The 19,730-nt window shown below is 39.3% G+C and overlaps 1 protein-coding gene across 1 annotated transcript; it reads right to left on the bottom strand.

Moving 5' to 3' along the window:
* Positions 1–756: 756 nt before the first annotated feature.
* On the bottom strand, positions 757–19,627 carry IFNAR2 (interferon alpha and beta receptor subunit 2). Its single transcript, XM_015891032.3, has 11 exons — positions 19,333–19,627; positions 15,982–16,078; positions 12,693–12,734; positions 11,182–11,308; positions 10,033–10,119; positions 7,198–7,293; positions 5,140–5,318; positions 4,063–4,205; positions 3,231–3,393; positions 2,909–3,027; positions 757–1,656 (listed from the first exon to the last, which is right to left on the bottom strand). The coding sequence occupies exons 2-11, from the start codon at positions 16,019–16,021 to the stop codon at positions 1,036–1,038; spliced, it is 1,617 nt and encodes a 538-aa protein (XP_015746518.1). The 5' UTR covers positions 16,022–16,078; positions 19,333–19,627; the 3' UTR covers positions 757–1,035.
* Positions 19,628–19,730: the final 103 nt, after the last annotated feature.

Raw genomic sequence — 19,730 nt, 5'->3', positions numbered from 1 at the left:
TCCTAATTAGTGCCTTGCAAAGGAAGGGAAGGAGGGACAGAGGAAGCTGTATCTCTGAAAGGGCCTTTTTCATTTGCAATGTAGAAGAAGTAGGGAATGGCCTTGAAGGACAGGAGGAAGAGCCACTACCAAGGCAATGGCCAGATAACTCTGGTTTGAGCCTCTTCCAAGAAACTGGTTTAAGCAAATGTTTCAGCCAGGTTCCTCCCTGGTTCATACAAAGATAAAGTGAGGGAGAGGGAAGCACATTCAGACTTGCAAGATTCGGTTACTATAGCTGTTAGAATAAAATAATAGTCCTGTCCTATATGACATTGGTTTCTTAGTCTGGTCTACCACATAGGGGTGACGTGCACCTGTGGTAAGAACACGCCCTGGCAACTGTTTCTCTGCCATGTCCTTATGAAGTCTGCCTTCATCTCATCTCCTCCCCATATCTGAGGTAGTTCTAAGTTGTTCCTAGCTTTCCTGGTGTTTCCCCTTTATATGAGCAACAAACCACAGCAGCTTTACTGTGAGAACAACTTGATGTGCCTCATCAAACATTCTGTGGGTGGCAGGCTCAGGTTACCCTCGGGGCTGATCAGTCCAGCACATACTGGCCACTTCAGCCTTGTGTGGATATGGCCCCTCTCACCCAGCCCCTGGGCACTGTCCTCCAGGACCTTTCTGCTTTGGATAGTGTTCTTTCCCACAAGATTGTCTCGTGTTACCTGCCAGGTAGCTGCCTGTGGGGTAAAACAGGAGAGAGCAAGCTGGCTTTTTTTTTTTTTTTTGCTGCTTCATGGCACAAGCCCCCCGCGTTCTCCTGCAGTTTGGATCACTTCTGAACATTGGGTTACTACTCTTCTGCAAGCAGCCCAACTAACAGGTGACAGGTGCAGATGCAGAGATTATAGTATGTGACGCACTTTTTTTTTTTACATGGGAATAAACTGTTGTGTCATATATACAGATATATATAGGAATGAACGATACAACAGTTTATTCCCATGTATATACACATATACAACACACAAACATCTTTTCATGGAGTCATCTTCTCATATATCCACTGGTAAATTCTGTTTCTGAATCAGATGATTCACTTTCTCCAGACACACTAGGATTTTTCCATGAATATAGAGGACTTTGAACATCAAAGCTCTGCCCATCTGGCATTTCAGTGAAATGGTTTGGTTCAAATGCATCAGAAATACAGGACTCTGGTATATCTTCATGGTCAATTGTTGTAAAAAAATCTGATTTTTCATCCAGTATTCCTAGCATCACAGTATTTAAGTTTACATTTAAGCAGCCTCTATGTTCTGATTCTGCTATGCAGGTGGAGTTCACTTTGGAAGGATATAACTGGGTAATTGGGCTGCTTTTGTCAGTATCATTCTGATTTTTTTCTGCTGTAGTATCTAAAGTTCTGATTACTTCATTTGAGGTAGCTGAGCAGCCTATGGACAGCTTCTGAGTGATGCCCACCTCAGGGGAGAAATTTGAAATCTTATTTAAGATGCCACATTTAGTATTCAAGTTACTTTCAATATCACTTTCACTGTCCTCATCCTCACTGTATTGCTGTTCTTTACTTTCCTGGACTTGAACATCATCCACTTCTTCAAGACCCGATTCAAAGACCAAATTAGCCATGTTAGGTCTGATGTTCTGGGAAAAATTAAAACAAATGTTGACATGCACAAACATTCACAGATGTTCTCAAAACAGTGTTGGCATGTGATAAAAGATGGCAGCCTAACCCTGAAGCACCTACAAAGTCCTTTCACTTTCAGTGATATTTCTTTGCTTTTCTGCATCTTCAGTGCAGGGGCTTTATTAACCTTTCTTCCCCCTGAAAATCTAAAACACTTTCTTCTTTAACTCTGCACTGAATTCCCTTGTGGTTAACTAGTTGCAGTTTCCTATTTCCCTTCTTCCTTGATGAGAAAAAATGTTCCTTGAACAAATGGACTGTAGAAAGTACAGAGAAGCTCCCAGTAAACCTCCTGGTGGCCAAAGCCCAACCCCTCACTTTTTTCTATTAAGGAAGCTATGAGATAGCAAGTGCTGGGATTCAGTGGGGCTTTACGCTCCCAATAGGAAGGCAGAGGTGATCCTTGCAGCCTTGTTTGGCACCTTGTTCATGAATGAGAGAAAGCATGTGACAGATACCCCTTTTCTCTGACACATCCATTGTGCTCTCTGACACTGAGAGATCAGTGAGATCAGAGGGCGGGGCGCTAATAGAGTTTCACTGCTCATGTTACTGTCAAACCCCACCCTGGTGTAGTCTGCCTCAACTTAGAAGGAGAGATGGATTTCCCTTGAACAGAAAATATTTCCTCATTTCTGATGTAGGTCAGAGATAATTACATAATAATTAGTGGGAATTCATTTAGCCTCAGCAACATAACCTGTCTATTTTAAAATAAGAATCCAGTGTGGGGATTACCAGCTGGCTGTTTACAGAAAATTAATCCTTCCAAATCAAGTCTGAAGTTACATACTGTAGAGAAGCCTTTTTAAACTACATGCAGGTTCCTGATTGTAAGCTCAGACCAACTTGCATTTCAGGTTCTGCCATAGAAGCGAAGTCAGAAAATACACATGTGTCTGAGAGGGGACAGAGCCAAGCTGTGAGTGCTGTTCCCTTTGACACATTGACTGAACATGTAAACCTAAGAGCAGTGTGTATCTCACAGCCATTAGGGTAGAAATGACTAATCTTTCCCATAAACTTATTAGTTAAACTAATGCAGAAGCTAAACCATCTCAAGTCTATGAGGGACAAGGAATACAGGGAATGTTCAGTGGAGTGTAAGAGACATGTAGCCCCTTCTGGGAACCCCCTTCATCATCTTCAGTTGACCTACTCTAGACATACCAATAGTAAGTTGAAAGAATTTGCCACACTACTTACCAAGACACTTGGCCGTGTTTTCCTTTTAAGGAAAATAAAACCAGCCTTATACAGGATAATCGAAATGAATATCAATACCAATATTATTATTGGAATGAAGATTGAGAGTATAATGTGATCTGCAGGTTAAAAAGATATTTCATGATGCAATAATGTATTTGCAGATTATTACAAAACTTTCTGACTTTGTCCGGGAGATAACGAACCATAATATAAACATGCAAAAGTTACTGAAATGTTAAACAAATTCTATGTTTAGTCTTTTTCACAAAATAAAGGAAGTTCTGACCCTTCCCATTCCTCATTTCATAACTCATTGTACCTTGAGTATAACTGGAGTCAATCATAACACATTTTGGAATAGTTGGAGTGCACTGCTTGTTATAATCTGTAGACACATCAACAGCAATGCAGTAATTTTTATTTGGATGCAAATCTTCAAGAACACTGAAGAAACTCTCATGTTTGGTTGTATTATGAATACGCTATGAAAGACAAACAATTGGTCAGTTGTTTTAAAATGCATTGAAAAGATATAGATAAATGATGTGAGCTGGTGAAACTTTAACCTGAAATCAAGGCATAGCTTTGCACTTGCTTTCTATTTAAGAATGTCATCTTCTATATGGGGTTAGAGAAACACTGAGATACTCTGTGCTCTAAAAATATCTACTATTACTACTATTAATAACTACAACAACAATAACATCAATGGCAACAGCAGTAGTTTCATTCTTGCAATTCGTATTCCTGAATTGTATGACATTGCAATGCCAATGTACTATCTTGCTTTTTGATATTCTGTTAATTTAATTCAACTCTATAGGCTTGTATGCTAGTATGGTAATTGGTTTCCTATATTAGTCTTAACAGCTCAATCCAGCAAGTTCAGTTGGAGCTCTGAACCCATAAAAAGCAATCTTGTTCATCTGGATTCCACCATTCCATTCAGTACCAATGAATATAAACACTGAACTGTAACTACTGGAATGGTGGAAGAAACCAAGGTTACAATGACTAAGAACAATGTGAGTTCAAAACATCTGAAGCTGAGATATATATTATAAAATGCAGCAGAAAACTTAGCAAATTTCTTAATTACAAAGTGAATTCCCTTTGATATTGTCTAAGAACTTTAATAATCAACTACTTACATTTTCTTTGAGAACATCTGTTTTCACTGTGATTGTATAATAAAGTTCTTGATAAACTTTAAGTAACAGAGGTAAAAGTTTCACTGTGACTTTTACACAGCTTTGACAAACAGAAATGTTAAACTGGGGTGGCCTTAAGCATCCTGATTAAAAAGTAAATAAAAGAAATTATCAATGAAATTTCCTGACAATCTAGATTTTTTTTTTAGCTTTAGCAAATGTAACATTCTAAAACATAAATAGCTTGGAAATAGGATTTCTAATCGAATCTATTTGAATTCTTATAAATACTATTTTTAACAGAAAGATAAATATTTCTTTTATTTTTTACTTTTTAGTATTGTTTTGCTGTAATTATCAATGTCTATTTTGTAATAGTATGTGGGAATGACCTTGGGAGATGGGGGGAAGAGATGCTGCCTAAGGAACGGTCAGATAAGAGAGGGCATAGCCCGCAGCTGCATAATGGTCAGAGAAAGAGGCTCAGAAGGGATCCTCCCTAACTTCTCGGGCTGTAAAGGAGATGGTAGGAGATTTGTACTTTCAGATTTGCAAGATTCTGTTAATGTAGTCTTACAATAAAGTAGTATTAGCCATCTGATCATGTTTCGTATGTGATCTACTTGGGAAGGCTGACATCAGTCTTGCAAGCCTGAAAGTACAAATCCCCTGCTGTCTCCTTTACAGCCTGAGAAGTTAGGGAGGGTCAGTTCTGAGCCTCTTTCTCCGCCCATTATGGCGGAGGCTATGCTGTTTCTTATCTAACCGTTCCCTAGGCAACATCTCTTCCCCGTCTCCCAAGGTCATTCCCACATACCATTACAATTTTGATTCTGAAAGTCAGCCCTGAAAGTAGAACCTGATCCTTTGTGCCACTCTTAACTTATAGCCTAGGCTTTTTAAAATCTCATTAAATGTATAGTATAATTGGAGAAAAAGGTAATCAAGGCCAACTCTCTTGACAAGTCAACAAAAACCATTATTTCCCCAAAGGGAAGATGACTTGATTTGAGGTCTCAGTGATAAAATTAACACATAGCGAGTGATTCAAACAAAAATAAGGAAGAAATTACTTACGTGCAAAGAATGGATTGAATGGTAGTAAATCTGAATAATTTATTCCATTGTTGGTGTCTTGCTTTACTATAATATACATATATTCCTTGCAAATATCTGCAAATTCATTTGTTAGATTACAGAACAGCCTTGTAATATTGGTACATTCCTGGACTATCTTGAAGCTTGATTTTACATAACTATATAGAAACAAGAAAGAATAAATACATATATTTTTTCAATAGGAAAACAGTGATTCCAAAGAAATGCATGGTAATTGGCCAAAGTGTTGGGTCCAAATTAGATATGTATACGGTTGTCTATATAACATTAGGCACCTTGGTAAAACTGCATATTTCAACGAATTCATGGTTGAACGGTAGGTGACAGAATCTCTATATGTTGTATAGCTAAATATGGCATCTTTCTGCAAATTTCAGTGCACATTTATTATTTATGTGCACAGATTCAAAATGAGAAAGCACTGAATGTGGCACCTAGAGAAGTTTGGACACCCTTCCAATTTTGTAATACTTTCTTTGGCAGAAATAACAGCTTTATTGTTACTTATAACTAAGAATATTTGTTCTCACTTTTAGAATCTTTTCCCACTCTTCTTTGCAGAACTCTTCTAGCTCAGAAATATTCTTAGATCTCCCAGTAGGCAGTGCATCTTTGAGATGATCCTCTTATAATCACTGATAAGAATAACAGATGCTATTAAAAACAAAGGAATGGACAAGAGGTACAAATGCTCAGGCACTGCTCCTGGAAAGCAGAGTTGCTTTTGAAGATTAGCCTGAAATTTAGCTGTTATTTGGGAGGGCTGTTTGATTAATTTAACACTTTTTGCAATGTCTAATTAAGACATCTCTCTCTTTTCTTTCTTCCCTACCTAGTGAGCTTTTCCCTTCAGCTGATCTCTATCCATTTTTATTCCTCCCTTTTTCTTCATTACCCTCCTATTCCAGCTACTCTTTTCCTTTAATCCAAGTGTTGCCAAAGTATGGGACATGACCTCTGGGAAGTTGGTATCAATTTACAGGGCTGTTGACTTTTTTTTTAAGCCGGTTAGGCATAATGAGTGTTCTGTCCAAATTCATTTATATTTTGTCTGGTTAAGCCCACAGCAGGTTTGTGCAGAGAAAGTGGGGAGCAAAGCCCAGAGCAAATTTCAAGAGACGATTAAACCCCTGTGCTTAACTATTTGTCAAAATTCCAATCACCACAGCTTTGTTTCTTTGACATTATATGTTATTTAGTTTTATGGGGTGTATATCACACACATTCATTTATTACTTCAGAGTGTCATGGTATTGCAGAGTTTGGTAAAATTTTTTATTCTTCCCCTGCTTTTTTAAAATGTAACTTCTGGCAGGTATGTACACATATGCACATACAAGCAAGAAAATAGTTTGAAATATACCTCCAAATCAATCACAAAATATTTACATGGAACAAAGATAAAGGTTTTGAAATGGCCTTCACGGCCCCCAGACTTGAATCTATTAAAAATCTATGGGATGATCTCAAAATGCAATGCATGGAAGAATATTTCTGAGCTAGAAGAATTCTGCAAGGAAGAGCGGGAAAAGATTTCAAAAGATTTTCTTAATTAGTTACAGGAAACATTTGAAAGGAGATATTACAAAGTACTGACTGGAAAAGTATCTAAACTTCTGAATCTGCTTACTGTTTTATTTTGAGGCTTTAAACATGTGCATATAAATAATAAATATGCACTGAAATTTACAGAAAGATGCCATTTTTAACCATGTCCCATATAGGAGGTATATTAACTTTTGTTCACTTGGGATTCATTGGAACATACAATTTGACTGGGATGCCTAAATGTTTGCATGCAACTGTATAAGAACTGATGGCAAGAAAGTTTTTTTCTGGGGGGAGGCACCTGGGTAGTTGGGGGTGGAAAGTCAGTACTTTTTCAAACTCTTGGATTGGCTCAGAATTTTTCTTGGTTTCTATAGAAATGTTCAAAGTTCTTTATCTCTAGAACTTCAGATGCCTTTACTGGGTTTCTGCTGAGGATTTCTTTCCATCCTCCACCTTAGAACGTACTTCATTTCTGCTGACTGTGCATGTGTTTCTGGCAAAACTGGACAAGTAGTCAGCTCCCCTGGAACATGACGGCCTGTATCCTGACTTGGTTGAGACCTGGTAGGAGGGAAAAGAGAATGTCTGTGATGGAGATGCAAGCATTGAAAAGAAAGAACCATGAATCATCCCCTGTTTTCTAACGTCCATAAAGACATCAGACTCTCCTGGGAAGCTTCTTTATAGTTCTACAGCCTAAGACAGCTTTTCCCAAACTGGTGCACTCCTTCTGGGACTTGCTGTACATGTGCAGGGGGCATCAGGTTGGAGATGGCTAGTCCAGGCACAGCAGTGAGGCAAGATTTTCTAGGAGATGGCTCCATACCTGCAGTTTTCTTCCCCTGAATATTGAGCAGAGCACAACAATTTTTAAATGAATTTACTGAATAGGACATTTAGGACTGCTTTTATTTTGGTGATCACTGTTGACTTAATTAATGACCAGGTTAATATAATGCATACAGGCAAAGAATAGTTTCTTTGCTTGTGCTTAGCATGACTGTGAACTCATCCATTATGGATTATGATGGTAAACCCAATCAACAGTAACTTATTTGACAAGCTATGGTTTAAAATTAAAGATGAGTGCCCTGTGTGAACCCAGTTAAAATGCAGAAACAGCCGATGTGTATTCCACAGCCTGTCTAAGCCCCAAGTCCTAAGCCTAACAGTTCGTGCTGAAGCAGAAAAATGGGGAAGACTGAGCAAATGGGCAACAAGATGAAAATCTTATCTTCCCAAATAGAACAGAACAGAACAATACATAATCAAATATATGGCTGATATGTTTCAACTTACCATCTTTGATTTTGTTTTTATTTCTATCTTTATTATTACATTTACAGTGGGGCAAAAAAGTATTTAGTCAGCCACCAATTGTGCAAGTTCTCCCACTTAAAAAGATGAGAGAGGCCTGTAATTTTCATCATAGGTATACCTCAACTATGAGAGACAAAATGAGAAAAAAAATCCAGAAAATCACATTGTCTGATTTTTAAAGAATTTATTTGCAAATCATGGTGGAAAATAAGTATTTGGTCACCTACAAACAAGCAAGATGTCTGGCTCTCACAGACCTGTAACAACTACTTTAAGAGGCTCCTCTGTCCTCCACTCGTTACCTGTAGTAGTGGCACCTGTTTGACCTTGTTATCAGTATAAAAGACACCTCTCCACAACTTCAAACAGTCACACTCCAAACTCCACTATGGCCAAGACCAAAGAGCTGTTGAAGGACACCAGAAACAAAATTGTAGACCTGCACCAGGCTGGGAAGACTGAATCTGCAATAGGCAAGCAGCTTGGTGTGAAGAAATCAACTGTGGGAGCAATAATTAGAAAATGGAAGACATACAAGACCACTGATGATCTCCCTTGATCTGGGGCTCCATGCAAGATCTCACCCCGTGGGGTCAAAATGATCACAAGAATGGTGAGCAAAAATCCCAGAACCACATGGGGGGACCTAGTGAATGACCTGCAGAGAGCTGGGACCAAAGTAACAAACACACTATGCCGCCAGGGACTCAAATCCTGCAGTGCCAGATGTGTCCCCCTACTTAAGCCAGTACATGTCTGGGCCTGTCTGAAGTTTGCTAGAGAGCATTTGGATGATCCAGAAGAGGATTGGGAGTATGTCATATGGTCAGATGAAACCAAAGTAGAACGTTTTGGTCTAAACTCAACTCGTCGTGTTTGGAGGAGAGAGAATGCTGAGTTGCGTCCAAAGAACACCATACCTACTGTGAAGCATGGGGGTGGAAACATCATGCTTTGGGGCTGTTTTTCTGCAAAGGGACCAGGACGGCTGATCCGTGTAAAGGAAAGAATGAATGGGGCCATGTATCGTGAGATTTTGAGTGAACACCTCCTTCCATCAGCAAGGGCATTGAAGATGAAACGTGGCTGGGTCTTTCAGCATGACAATGATCCCAAACACACCGCCTGGGCAATGAAGGAGTGGCTTCGTAAGAAGCATTTCAAGGTCCTGGAGTGGCCTAGCCAGTCTCCAGATCTCAACCCCATGGAAAACCTTTGGAGGGAATTGAAAGTCCGTGTTGCCCAGCGACAGCCCCAAAACATCACTGCTCTAGAGGAGATCTGCATGGAGGAATGGGCCAAAATACCAGCAACAGTGTGCAAAAACCTTGTGAAGACTTACAGAAAACGTTTGACCTCTGTCATTGCCAACAAAGGATATATAACAAAGTATTGAGATGAACTTTTGATATTGACCAAATACTTATTTTCCACCATGATTTGCAAATAAATTCTTTAAAAATCAGACTGGATTTTTTTCCCCATTTTGTCTCTCATAGTTGAGGTATACCTATGATGAAAATTACAGGCCTCTCTCATCTTTTTAAGTGGGAGAACTTGCACAATTGGTGGCTGACTAAATACTTTTTTGCCCCACTGTATATCCCATCTTATCTTGGGTAGCTCAGAATGGTACACATGGGAGCCTCCTATTATTTTATTCTCACAATGCAACCCTCTCAGGAAGTTTGTTAAAAGGGAGAGGAACTGGCTTTAAATCGCCTATGAAACTCCATGGTTACATGGGGACATGAACCTGGATTTTCCAGCTTAGTGCAACACCTACATCACATATGCTCCTGATTTAATTCTGAGCTCCAAATTCACCCTCACCCCAAAGCAAACTTTGTGGAATCCAGTAATGCTAAGATACATTGTAATCTTTCATAAATTATACACTGGATCCTCTTGAAGTAAAAAGACCATCAGGACAAATATAAATATGAGCATCAACTTCTAACTAAAGACTATTTTACTTGCCTGGAGTTGTAAGAATTAACTTGTTCCTGGCCTTTCACTGCTGATTTCAACTCTGTTCCCACGGTAGGTAAATTACAGCCAACACTTCTAAAGAAAATAAGGCAAGACATTTTTCCCTCCATTTCCTGTAGAATTTCCCAGCAATTCAACAAATGCAGCCATTTTGCTATAACTTTATCTCCATCAAGTAGGAAAAAGTGCTAATCACTGCCATTGACAACAACAATGATTGACTGGTTTTATTTTATTTATATAAAATGAGAACATATCACCGATTGAGTGATAACCTTGGGCTTTCGCAAACTCTTACACTTTAATTGAATAATACCAGACTGTGGATTTTTTTGTTTCATTCATAGGCACATAGTAAAAACTGTGATGACAAAAAGAAAAATAACAAAATAGGTATGTTGTATCCAGTGTTGGATGCAAGTACATGTGTCACAGGTTTGCATCATGACATCATAATGCACTTTTTTGTCATTTGCCTTCCTTTCACTCTCCTGAATACACCAAGGATTCCATTACTATTTTGCCCCACAGTTTTCAATCAGTTTTAGGTTCATATAGGATAGTACCGATATACTCCAAGTATATGCAGCACCCTGCTGAAAATTGGCTTCATAGTTTTCTATCATTTTGAGACTGGAAGCTAACAAGACTGAATTGTAATCTCAATAATAGGCTTTATAGAATTAAAGAAAGAAATCTGTTAAACTCTACCTTAAACTCAGAAAAATCTGGAGCTACTCAAGTGTGTGTCATAGCCTGGTCACTTCGCATTATCACCCCATGCTCTGTGGCCTTTGGCATTCCTAAAAATATTAAGTGTGGCCTCTGGCCACAAAATGCTTACCCACCCCAACTATATTATGTATTTATAAGGGATAATATCCCATGCATTTGATCAAATTGCCTCCAATCCACAAAAGTTATGCCAAATAAATCTGTTGGCCTTTAAAAGTTGTACTGATTTTTTTTGAAGCAGTATTTAAGTACCTATATTAAAAATGTTTTGTCCATCATGATTGTTTATAAACATCCACAAAATGTGTGTGTGTGTGTGTGTGTGTGTGTGTGTTGAAGAAAGAAAACTGATAGAATAATAGTGATAAACAGGTAGAAGTGACAAAGGAAAGAGATAGAAACCTCATCTTCTTATACATCACTGTGTAGCATGCTGGTGTCCTTGAACTATTTCCAGCTTTCCATAATAAAATGTACTCAAAATCCTCTGGTTGTTTCATATTCAGGATGAGTGGTGGCCCAGATGTTTCTTGTGGGGAAAAAAAAAAAAGAGCCCCTGAGTATATTCGTATTAATCAAAGAAGAAAACGTATGCAGAATGCACAAATGTATCAGGACATGCCACGACTGCTTCTCCCATAGCTCAAGTCTAGCCTCTTCTTATCACTGCCCTCCTTCACAATTTGACAGGTCTACTAGCAAATCCAAAACTAGTTGCCTATCTTGTCCTTTACCTCATGCTTCAAGCAGACCGTTTGCCCCATTTATATATTTTTAAAGTAAGAAGTCTGCAAAAGCATGCAAAAAGGAGTAGGAGGAGAAGAAAGAGGAGGGAATAAGAACTACTGTATCTTTTAAATGGTGAAAAAAATAGCTTTGGAAAATGAGAGAAATCAGCACAGTGCATAGCTGGTTTCTATTGCAAACAGAATGAGATTTCCCTGGGTTTCTGTGGACAAGAACACAGTTTGAGCAAGCCATAATAGCAATGTTTGCATATCACATTAACACTTAGTTTAATACAGGGTTTGTTGGATACTTTTAGAATATTGAGGGCCTATCATAGATGCAAGCATAAAAATGCTGCCATGGAGAAGTATGCCTTCATGTTTTATTTTCACATCGATTCATATCCATCATAAGAGTCAAGGATGGATATGAATAGTTGCAAAACATTCTATTTACCATAATGCTTTCTCCCACCCCATCTAACTACCCAGGATGATCCTGGTCCTGTTTAATGTACTTTTGTCCCCACTTGATTCTGAACATCTGGATGTATTTTGAAACAAATATTAGATTGCAATCAATTGGCATGTTTATTTTCTAAGAATATCTATGGGTTGATGTGGAGTCCAATGAACTCTTGGAGATAAGGATGATGCCAGAGGCTGGTGATTTGCTTTGCAGCCTCCCAAGATCATACTGTTGTTGATGTTGTTTAATTATATTTTAATGAATGGAAGAAAAAGCCTGACAGACCCAAACTTGAAGGGGTCAATTAAGCATCACCTTTTCATGTTCCCTCCTCCCCAGCAGCATTTTTCTTCAAAACTGAATTGTTGCAATGTAATTATTGGATCATGGGTTATATTAATTTAGGTTAATTTAAGCAATCTAGCTTTATAATCCATCCATAAAGTGGGCTCATTTTGACATCAGCTGTCTTTAAAGGAAACTAAAAATAAACACTTCCAAAATCTTTCTCGCAGCCATGCAAGAGAAAGATAAAATAGAGTAGGGGATGCGTGTGAATCAGAGGCTTGCTTGATCTTTGGATATGTCACACTAAAACATGCTTTGTCATAACATGACATAGATGGATGGACAGCATTTATATCACTTGCAGGGATGTTGCTATCAATAACAGCTCATCTTTAGCAAGTTCTCTACAGTAGTTGAAAAATACTTACCAACTAAGCTGCTAAAAGTAGAAGTTATTGCAATGATGTATACTACAAATTAAACAAAACATATATTAGGAAAAACACTAAAAATAATTTGATCATGTATAAATAGCTGGCTGGAAAGTACTTTATATAGAATAGAACTTAGCAGTAGAGATTCACAGCTTTGCCCCAGAAAGGGTGAGGTATTTTGCTGAAAATTGTATTAAATAGTGCCATGTCAGAAAACACTTCATAAGCAGATTTGGGTACCCAATCATCTTCAAGGAGGGTGGTAAAAAGTATATTATCCCCATTTCTTTCCATGGTTGTTTCATTTACTGTTTGTCCTCTCAACCCACAAATGACCCTACGTTACTCTCCTTCATGGCTTATTTATCTCTAAATCTTTCCAAAACATTTAAGTTTATTTTGAAACTGCTATCAGTAAAAAGTGTAAAGTAACCATGATATACTTTTGCATAATTAATTCCATTAAGGTAGTGTTTAGATTTATTTGGATTTTGGATTTTTGTTTCTCTGTTACAATCTTTTTCTTCCAGACAAATAACAATACACAAGTTACCTATTATTGCAAAAATTCTGCTAAAATAAATTGGAAGTGATTAGATGTTTTCAGTATATAGTTTCTATCTACTATTAAATTGCTACAATAAGACGTTTCTTGTCTATTCTCTATAGGATGGCATAAACAACAGAGGATTTTTAGCAGTCTTCTTTACATTCTTCTAGAGGAGTTGGAATAGCAGTGGACTTTAGTTCCCCACCACCACCAGAAAAGAGGACCTTCCAACTTACAGAAGTCTGTAATTTGGGGATTCTCTTGGACTCTCAGCAACTGCTTAAAGAACAGGTGGCAGCCATGGCCAGGAGGACCTTTGCAGAAATCCATCTTGTGTGCCAACTGTGCCCATTCCTGGACTGGAAGGCCCTGTTTGCAGTCACTCATGCCTTAGTCACCTCTTGCTTGTGCTACTGCAATGTGCTCTATGTAGGGCTGCCCTTGAAGACCATCAGGAAGCTACAACCAGTCCAGAATGCAGTGATGTGAATAGTTATGGCTGTGCCATAGTATGTCATGTAACACCACTACTTTATGAGCTGCACTGGCTACAGTAGGCTTCTGGATGCAATTCAAGGGGATGGTTATCATCTATAAAGCCCTTCATGGAAAAGAGCCAGGCTATTTGTTGAACTACCTGTCTCTGATGATTTCTACCTGTTTCACAAGGTCCAACAGGGTGGACTTGTTCACCCTGTCCCCTCTATGAAACAATGCCATTTGATGGGACTTAGGAGGTATGCTTTCTGTTAGGATTCTGTCTTATGGAACAGCATATCCCCTGAGATTGAGATGGCCTGACCTTACTGTCCTTCTGTAAAGCCTGGCTCTTCCCCCAGACATTGGGCTAGGGAATTAGATGAGACCATTTGGTAATGGTTGGTATTATGACTGTGGGTGGCCTCAAATGTACTATATTCTTACTGTTATTTTTGGTTTTTGTTTGTTTGATTTTTTGTTTCTCTTTAACCTGATGTTAGCCACACAGCATTGTAATGTGTGTGTTAGGCACTCATATAAACTGACTGACTGAACAAAGAAACAAACTTCTAGCACTTCAGCCAACATGGACACCAGTCTAGAGAAGGCTGCTTTATTCCATCCGATGGCAAACACTTCTCTCTAACCTAATACTGCCATAACATTATTATTTTCTTTAAAAATGTTCTTACAATATTTTTTTCAAATATAATGGGTAAATCCCAACTTGGCTCACAATCTGCCGGAATCAATGGGATTTATGTTAGTTAAGGTTTGTTTCTATTGATGGGAATGTGCCTACTTTAAGATGGCCAAATCTTATGTAACCAGATGACTGAAACAAGTCCAAAAACTGATGTAAAATAAATAAAAGCGCTTTTTAAAAAACTTTTAAAATACATTTATTCCACAAAAATCCATTTTCAGAGTACAATTTAAGAATCTCCAGTTGAGATGATTTATAACCTAACAGAAGCCCTGCAGTACTGCTGGCATGTCAGTTATACTGAATGGTAGTTAGTAAAAGTAGATGGTAGGACTACCCTGCTATAAATCTTTCTAGTAAAGTCAGGTGAAAGAATGTCAGGTTATAGGTATAGGATTATATACTTGTAAGTGGTATTTTTATGGCAATGGCAAATATATTATGGTGTATATTGATTTTATAGTATTTGTGCAATCTTCAGCTTTTGTTTAATTTTAACTGTAATTGGATCACATCCTACTGGACTGCATCTTTTGTTTTGTTTAACACAACAGTCAGCTATTAATCAGCCTTTCAGCCTAATATGCTTTCAAAATAGTTACCTGCTGAACTAATGCATTTGGTTAATCAAACATAAATGTGAGTTTCAGGAGAACATTGTATCCTGATGAAAAAATAGTATATCATCACAACAGCAAGTGCCAGATGCTACTGTAAATCAGTGAGAAAAGGTTGTACAGATCAGGAGACTGGGTTATTGCAAAAATGTGCAGCTGAAAATGGCAACCATTTGAGCATGAAAACGGACAACTTTCTGTCTCCATCATAATTATCATTACCTGGTAACACATAATAACATACATAATACACTGACTGTGAAATGCATTACATGTAGCACAAATGGCAGGAAAAAATAAGGTTTTTTTTTTTAAATTTCAAAGGTACAACATTTTATGTGAAGAAAGCTTCCACTGATGGTGAACATTTATTAACAGAATATTAACTTCTTTTTCTTGCTGCACTAATTCTGTTTTCATGCATGAGCCAAAGCCTTTTAAAGCTCTTTTAAGATCACAGTTTAGGATTATAAGTAATAATAAGAAATTTTGCTATTATGAATACAAAATGTGTTTCTTCAAAAAAAAAAAAAAAACTCAGTAAGATTAAATATCTTTGGGGACCTTAAAGGAAAGATGTTCAAATCATAAAAATGCTAAATGAAAGAACAATGAACTGTTATTTTTCAAAGGTAGTTAAGAATACTTAAAAACAAATAGTGCATAATTTTATTCTCCAAACCAGGTAGGACTGCTGCTGCTGCTGCTGCTGCTGCTGCTGCTGCTGCTTCAATTAATGTATCTTCTTGAAGACTGTTTATTAATATTCTACTTCAAGTAAACAATTTGTTTTAGGCACATGGAGGGAGGTGATCATTACATTTGTTGGGCAAACCTCCTCCCACATTTAAACAATAACACCCAATAAAGAAGAAAAAGGAGAAACTGGCAACCAAAATACTACATTTTCTCTAGTTAAACTTAACTTACCAAGTTTGCAGAAATTCAGTGGTTTCATGGAAAACACCATTGTAGTTTAAAACTATATCCTATTAGTTAAGTGTTCATGTTAGTTCTGCATCTGCAACTGGACCAAATGAAATGGTGTTCAAATAATAACAAACCTGGCTGTTTAACAATGCAATGTAATGTTAAAGCTTTGCTATGCCCTCCTATTCAGAGAAGGCTTTTTGATGTAACAGAGTTTTTTAAGTTGGAGAGGAAAACAGTTTTCAGTTATCTCTCTTCTCTCTGCAGGCCCCTGCCACTCAAGTCTGCTCCAAAGAGTTGAAATATAACTCAATGTAAGACTCCAAGGTTGAATATTGTTCATAATATCAATATTGTTAAATCTGTGAAATCAACATTTTATTCAACTAAATTTTTAGCCTATTCCTGTTATGGAGTGTAACACATCCTATAAAAGAAGGAAATGAAACTCCAGATACATGCTACCTCTTTGCTCCAATTAAAACAATTAGGCTTCTAAGTACTTTTAAAGCTCACCACACATAGTGTTATTCATGTTGTCCTTGGCAAGCAGAGATATAGCAATCTAAAACTGCAACCCATTTGTTCGGCCATACTTTCACAGAATTCACAGAGAATTAAAAGTCAGAAGAAGCCAAATGAACTATTCCTTTTTTTCCTGGAACCCTTAGTCAGTCTAATTCAGTGTTTCTCAACCTTGGCAACTTTAAGATGAGTGGACTTCAACCCCCAGAATTGTTCAGTCAGCATGCTGGCTGGGGAATTCTGGGAGGTGAAGTCCACACATCTTAAAGTTGCCAAGGTTGAGAAACACTGGTCTAATTTATGGTAGCTGTATATATTTTATGTACAAATATATACACATAGATTTCTCTCATACAGAGTAATTCAGTGCACATTTACACAGAAGGAAGAAAGATAAAGCAGCCAAGCTTGGCTTTTAATGAAAAAGTCATGATAAAATGAGTAATCCTGATTTCAATGTGGCAAAAGTGTAATTAACATAATCAGGAACCAGCCCTAATAGCCTTGAAAGCAAAAGGAAATTAGAAGCTGATAAAGTTATGCTGTAGGGAGAGGTTTTATTTTAATCCTATCACGGCAAAAACAATGGGAGAGCCCTGACCTGTCCACCTAAATTTTGTCTAGGGGGCAGCCTCAATGAGGAAGCTTTGTTAACAAGGTGAGAAACAACAGGCATTCCACTCTATGCTAGTGGGCCCAGTTATCTCAACAGGTTCCATCCTCCTTAACAATGGAACTCCTAGCTTGGCTCTCTTGTTGCAAAGGCATGGCTTTTGTTTTACATTAGAAAAATACTTCTATTTTTAAAGGTAAAAATAGTGTTACCTTCATTTAACACCTATCTCACTTCCCCAAAACTTGTTCACAAATAAGATCCCTTAGATTTCCCACCTCTCAACTCCAAAGTGTATAAGAATCTCTGCCTTTCTATTCTTTGGGATCCCGCTTTCTCAATGCAGGCACCCAAGGATAATAAAGAGCTGGCAATTTCTCTTTGGTGCAAACTTCCACGATATGATACATATTCTGTATTCCATAATACATCTAAGGACACACAAACCTTACCTTTACTCAGGTCTCCATGAAGCTTGGCATAAGAGGGCTGTGCCTTAGAAAGCTTTTTAAATGAAGTGTCTAATTTAGGCACCCAAGCTTTTAAAAGCAACTATTTGATTCTCACCAGAACCAAAGGAAGTGACTGGCACTGAAACTAGATCACAAAACCGCACTTGAACATAAACAATCTGCACTGCCTTCTGTTTTCTGAAGGGTGCTGAATTCAGCATCGGTGCTGAATTTCCAAATAGGGAACTCGCGTGCACTTGTGTTAAGCTACAGTAGGTGGAAGGGCAGGGCAGTAATAATTTTTGAATCACAAGCAAGCATTGTTGCTGTCCTCATGTTTATTTTAAAAACATAGCATTGACAGTTAGCCATACTTTACATTAAGAACCTCCATAACAGGAACCAAGACTTAAATTATTAGTGTCCAGTCTGAAGTTCAGTTGCTAGAGAATTAGCTGCCTCAGAATCTGAATTTTTCACAAATATAAACAATCTTTCTTCTAATTCTGTAAGCAAAAACTGTCTTGTGGCTTCTCCGTTGCAAAGGCAGCTGCCCCATAGATGCTCAGGACCCTCCACTTGTAGATGGTAGCCATCAGGGGCATCAGTGAAGCTCTCTGGGGCTGAAGGCAAATCTCTCAATAGAAGCGAATGTGTGTAGCTCAGAGTTGAACTGTGGAGCCCTTGGGGTTCTCTGAGCTTGGCTGTTTTCTTAGCAGTCAGAAGACATGATGAAAACTCCTTAATCTCACAACACATGGACAAACTTAACCATAGTTTCAACTGGGAAACTGTCAGCATCTTAGATGCCCTTACACTGATTACCACCAGACATACAATCAAGCAGTAAACAATAACCTAATCAAGGAACTACCAGAAGGAAAAAATTAAACAGAACAAAACCCCCACCCCCACCAACACTGGCAGGGCATACCACAGTACATGAACAGAGAGCAAACCCCGTTCCACTCTAGCACTGAAGATGTTAGTTAGCCGGGTAACGAAACGTTTGCAAGAAAACAACCAAGCTCAGAGAACCCAAAGGACTCCGCAAATCTCTCAACAGCCCCCGTCCCTGTATTAGCCATCAGTAAAGGCCTAGCGGTTCCATTCGAGGGCATAGACCTATCCTGGTGCGTCCCTACACAAGCCGCTCTCGGGGGTGTAACAGCTTTTTAGGGCGAGCGCCGGCAAGTTCGATCAACACTAGGACTAATACAGGCCTGAGTTTTCTGTATCTTTTAACTGCCAACTTGAGGCCGCCCGAAGCATCAGACGCGGAGGCGGCGGCGACCTTCGCCCTCAAACCGCTTCCGCCTGCAGCTCCCCCCCCCCCCCCGCCTCCGTGGCACTCCGGCAAATCCCGCGGCCCTGCGGCTGAGGACCGGGCGTGGGGGTCTTAAGGGCTGAAGGCGCGGATGGAGCCCTGGGGCTGTGCACCGCGGAAGGTCTCCGTCTTGCTTGGGCTGCTGCTTTGCGCCACTGGAAAGGAGTGCCAAACGCGGCGGGGCAGTTTCCTGCTTCAGCACAATGCCCTGGCTCGTTCTCTGCTAATCTTGGAAAGTGGCCGAGGAGAAACGCCCGACTACGTGGGGAGAGCACCACCTGCTGGGCCACGCCTGATTCTCGCCGAAGCCCCGAAGCAGCACCCTTGGGTGCGGCGGGCGTTTGCCGCCCTCGCTGCGAAGTCAGCGATTTGCGGGCCAGGATGCCTCCCCCTCCCCGTCCCCGTATACGTATCTAGCCCCTTGCCCGGCGTACCTGCCAAGGGAGTGGCCCTTTCCTCTGTGTCAGACTCCTTTAGTCTGAGCCAGCCAAGCTGTTACATTGCGGCTCGGAGCGATCCTGACGTCGCCCAGCTTGACAGCGGTGCACTCGTGTTTCTGAAAGCGAAAGCCGAAGCCAAATAGAGTGGAAAGGGCGGGGATGCATAGCCTGGTGTGCCCCAGCTGCGAGGGCCAGGCTTTGAGACGGCGAAGAAGCGCTGCCTCGGCCTAGGAAAGAAGGAAGGGCCGCGTGAATTAATCGCGGCCCCGCGCGGCCTCCGCTGGGCCTCATTTCTTCCTCAGCTTCTTTCCTGTCAGATGTTTGGCTGCGTGAGCCAGTTACGTGCTTGTAAACAGCGTTTGAACTCGGTAGCATTACCAAGAGACAATGAA

Source organism: Python bivittatus, unplaced genomic scaffold (genome assembly GCF_059951505.1).
Source record: "Python bivittatus isolate LINGU-HERP-01145 unplaced genomic scaffold, Pbiv_v1 ctg000350_np1212, whole genome shotgun sequence".
Taxonomy (NCBI): domain Eukaryota; kingdom Metazoa; phylum Chordata; class Lepidosauria; order Squamata; family Pythonidae; genus Python; species Python bivittatus.
The sequence above is the reverse complement of the archived record's forward strand: the minus strand, read 5'-3'. Positions and strand labels throughout refer to the sequence as shown.

Coding starts and splice junctions, on each gene's coding strand:
- IFNAR2 (XM_015891032.3), bottom strand. CDS start 16,021: ATGGTGTTTTCCATGAAACCACTGAATTTCTGCAAACTTG. Junction 12,735..15,981: donor ACTGAATTTCTGCAAACTTG/GTAAGTTAAGTT, acceptor TTTAATTTGTAG/TATACATCATTGCAATAACT. Junction 4,206..5,139: donor ATTCAATCCATTCTTTGCAC/GTAAGTAATTTC, acceptor CTTTTTAATCAG/GATGCTTAAGGCCACCCCAG.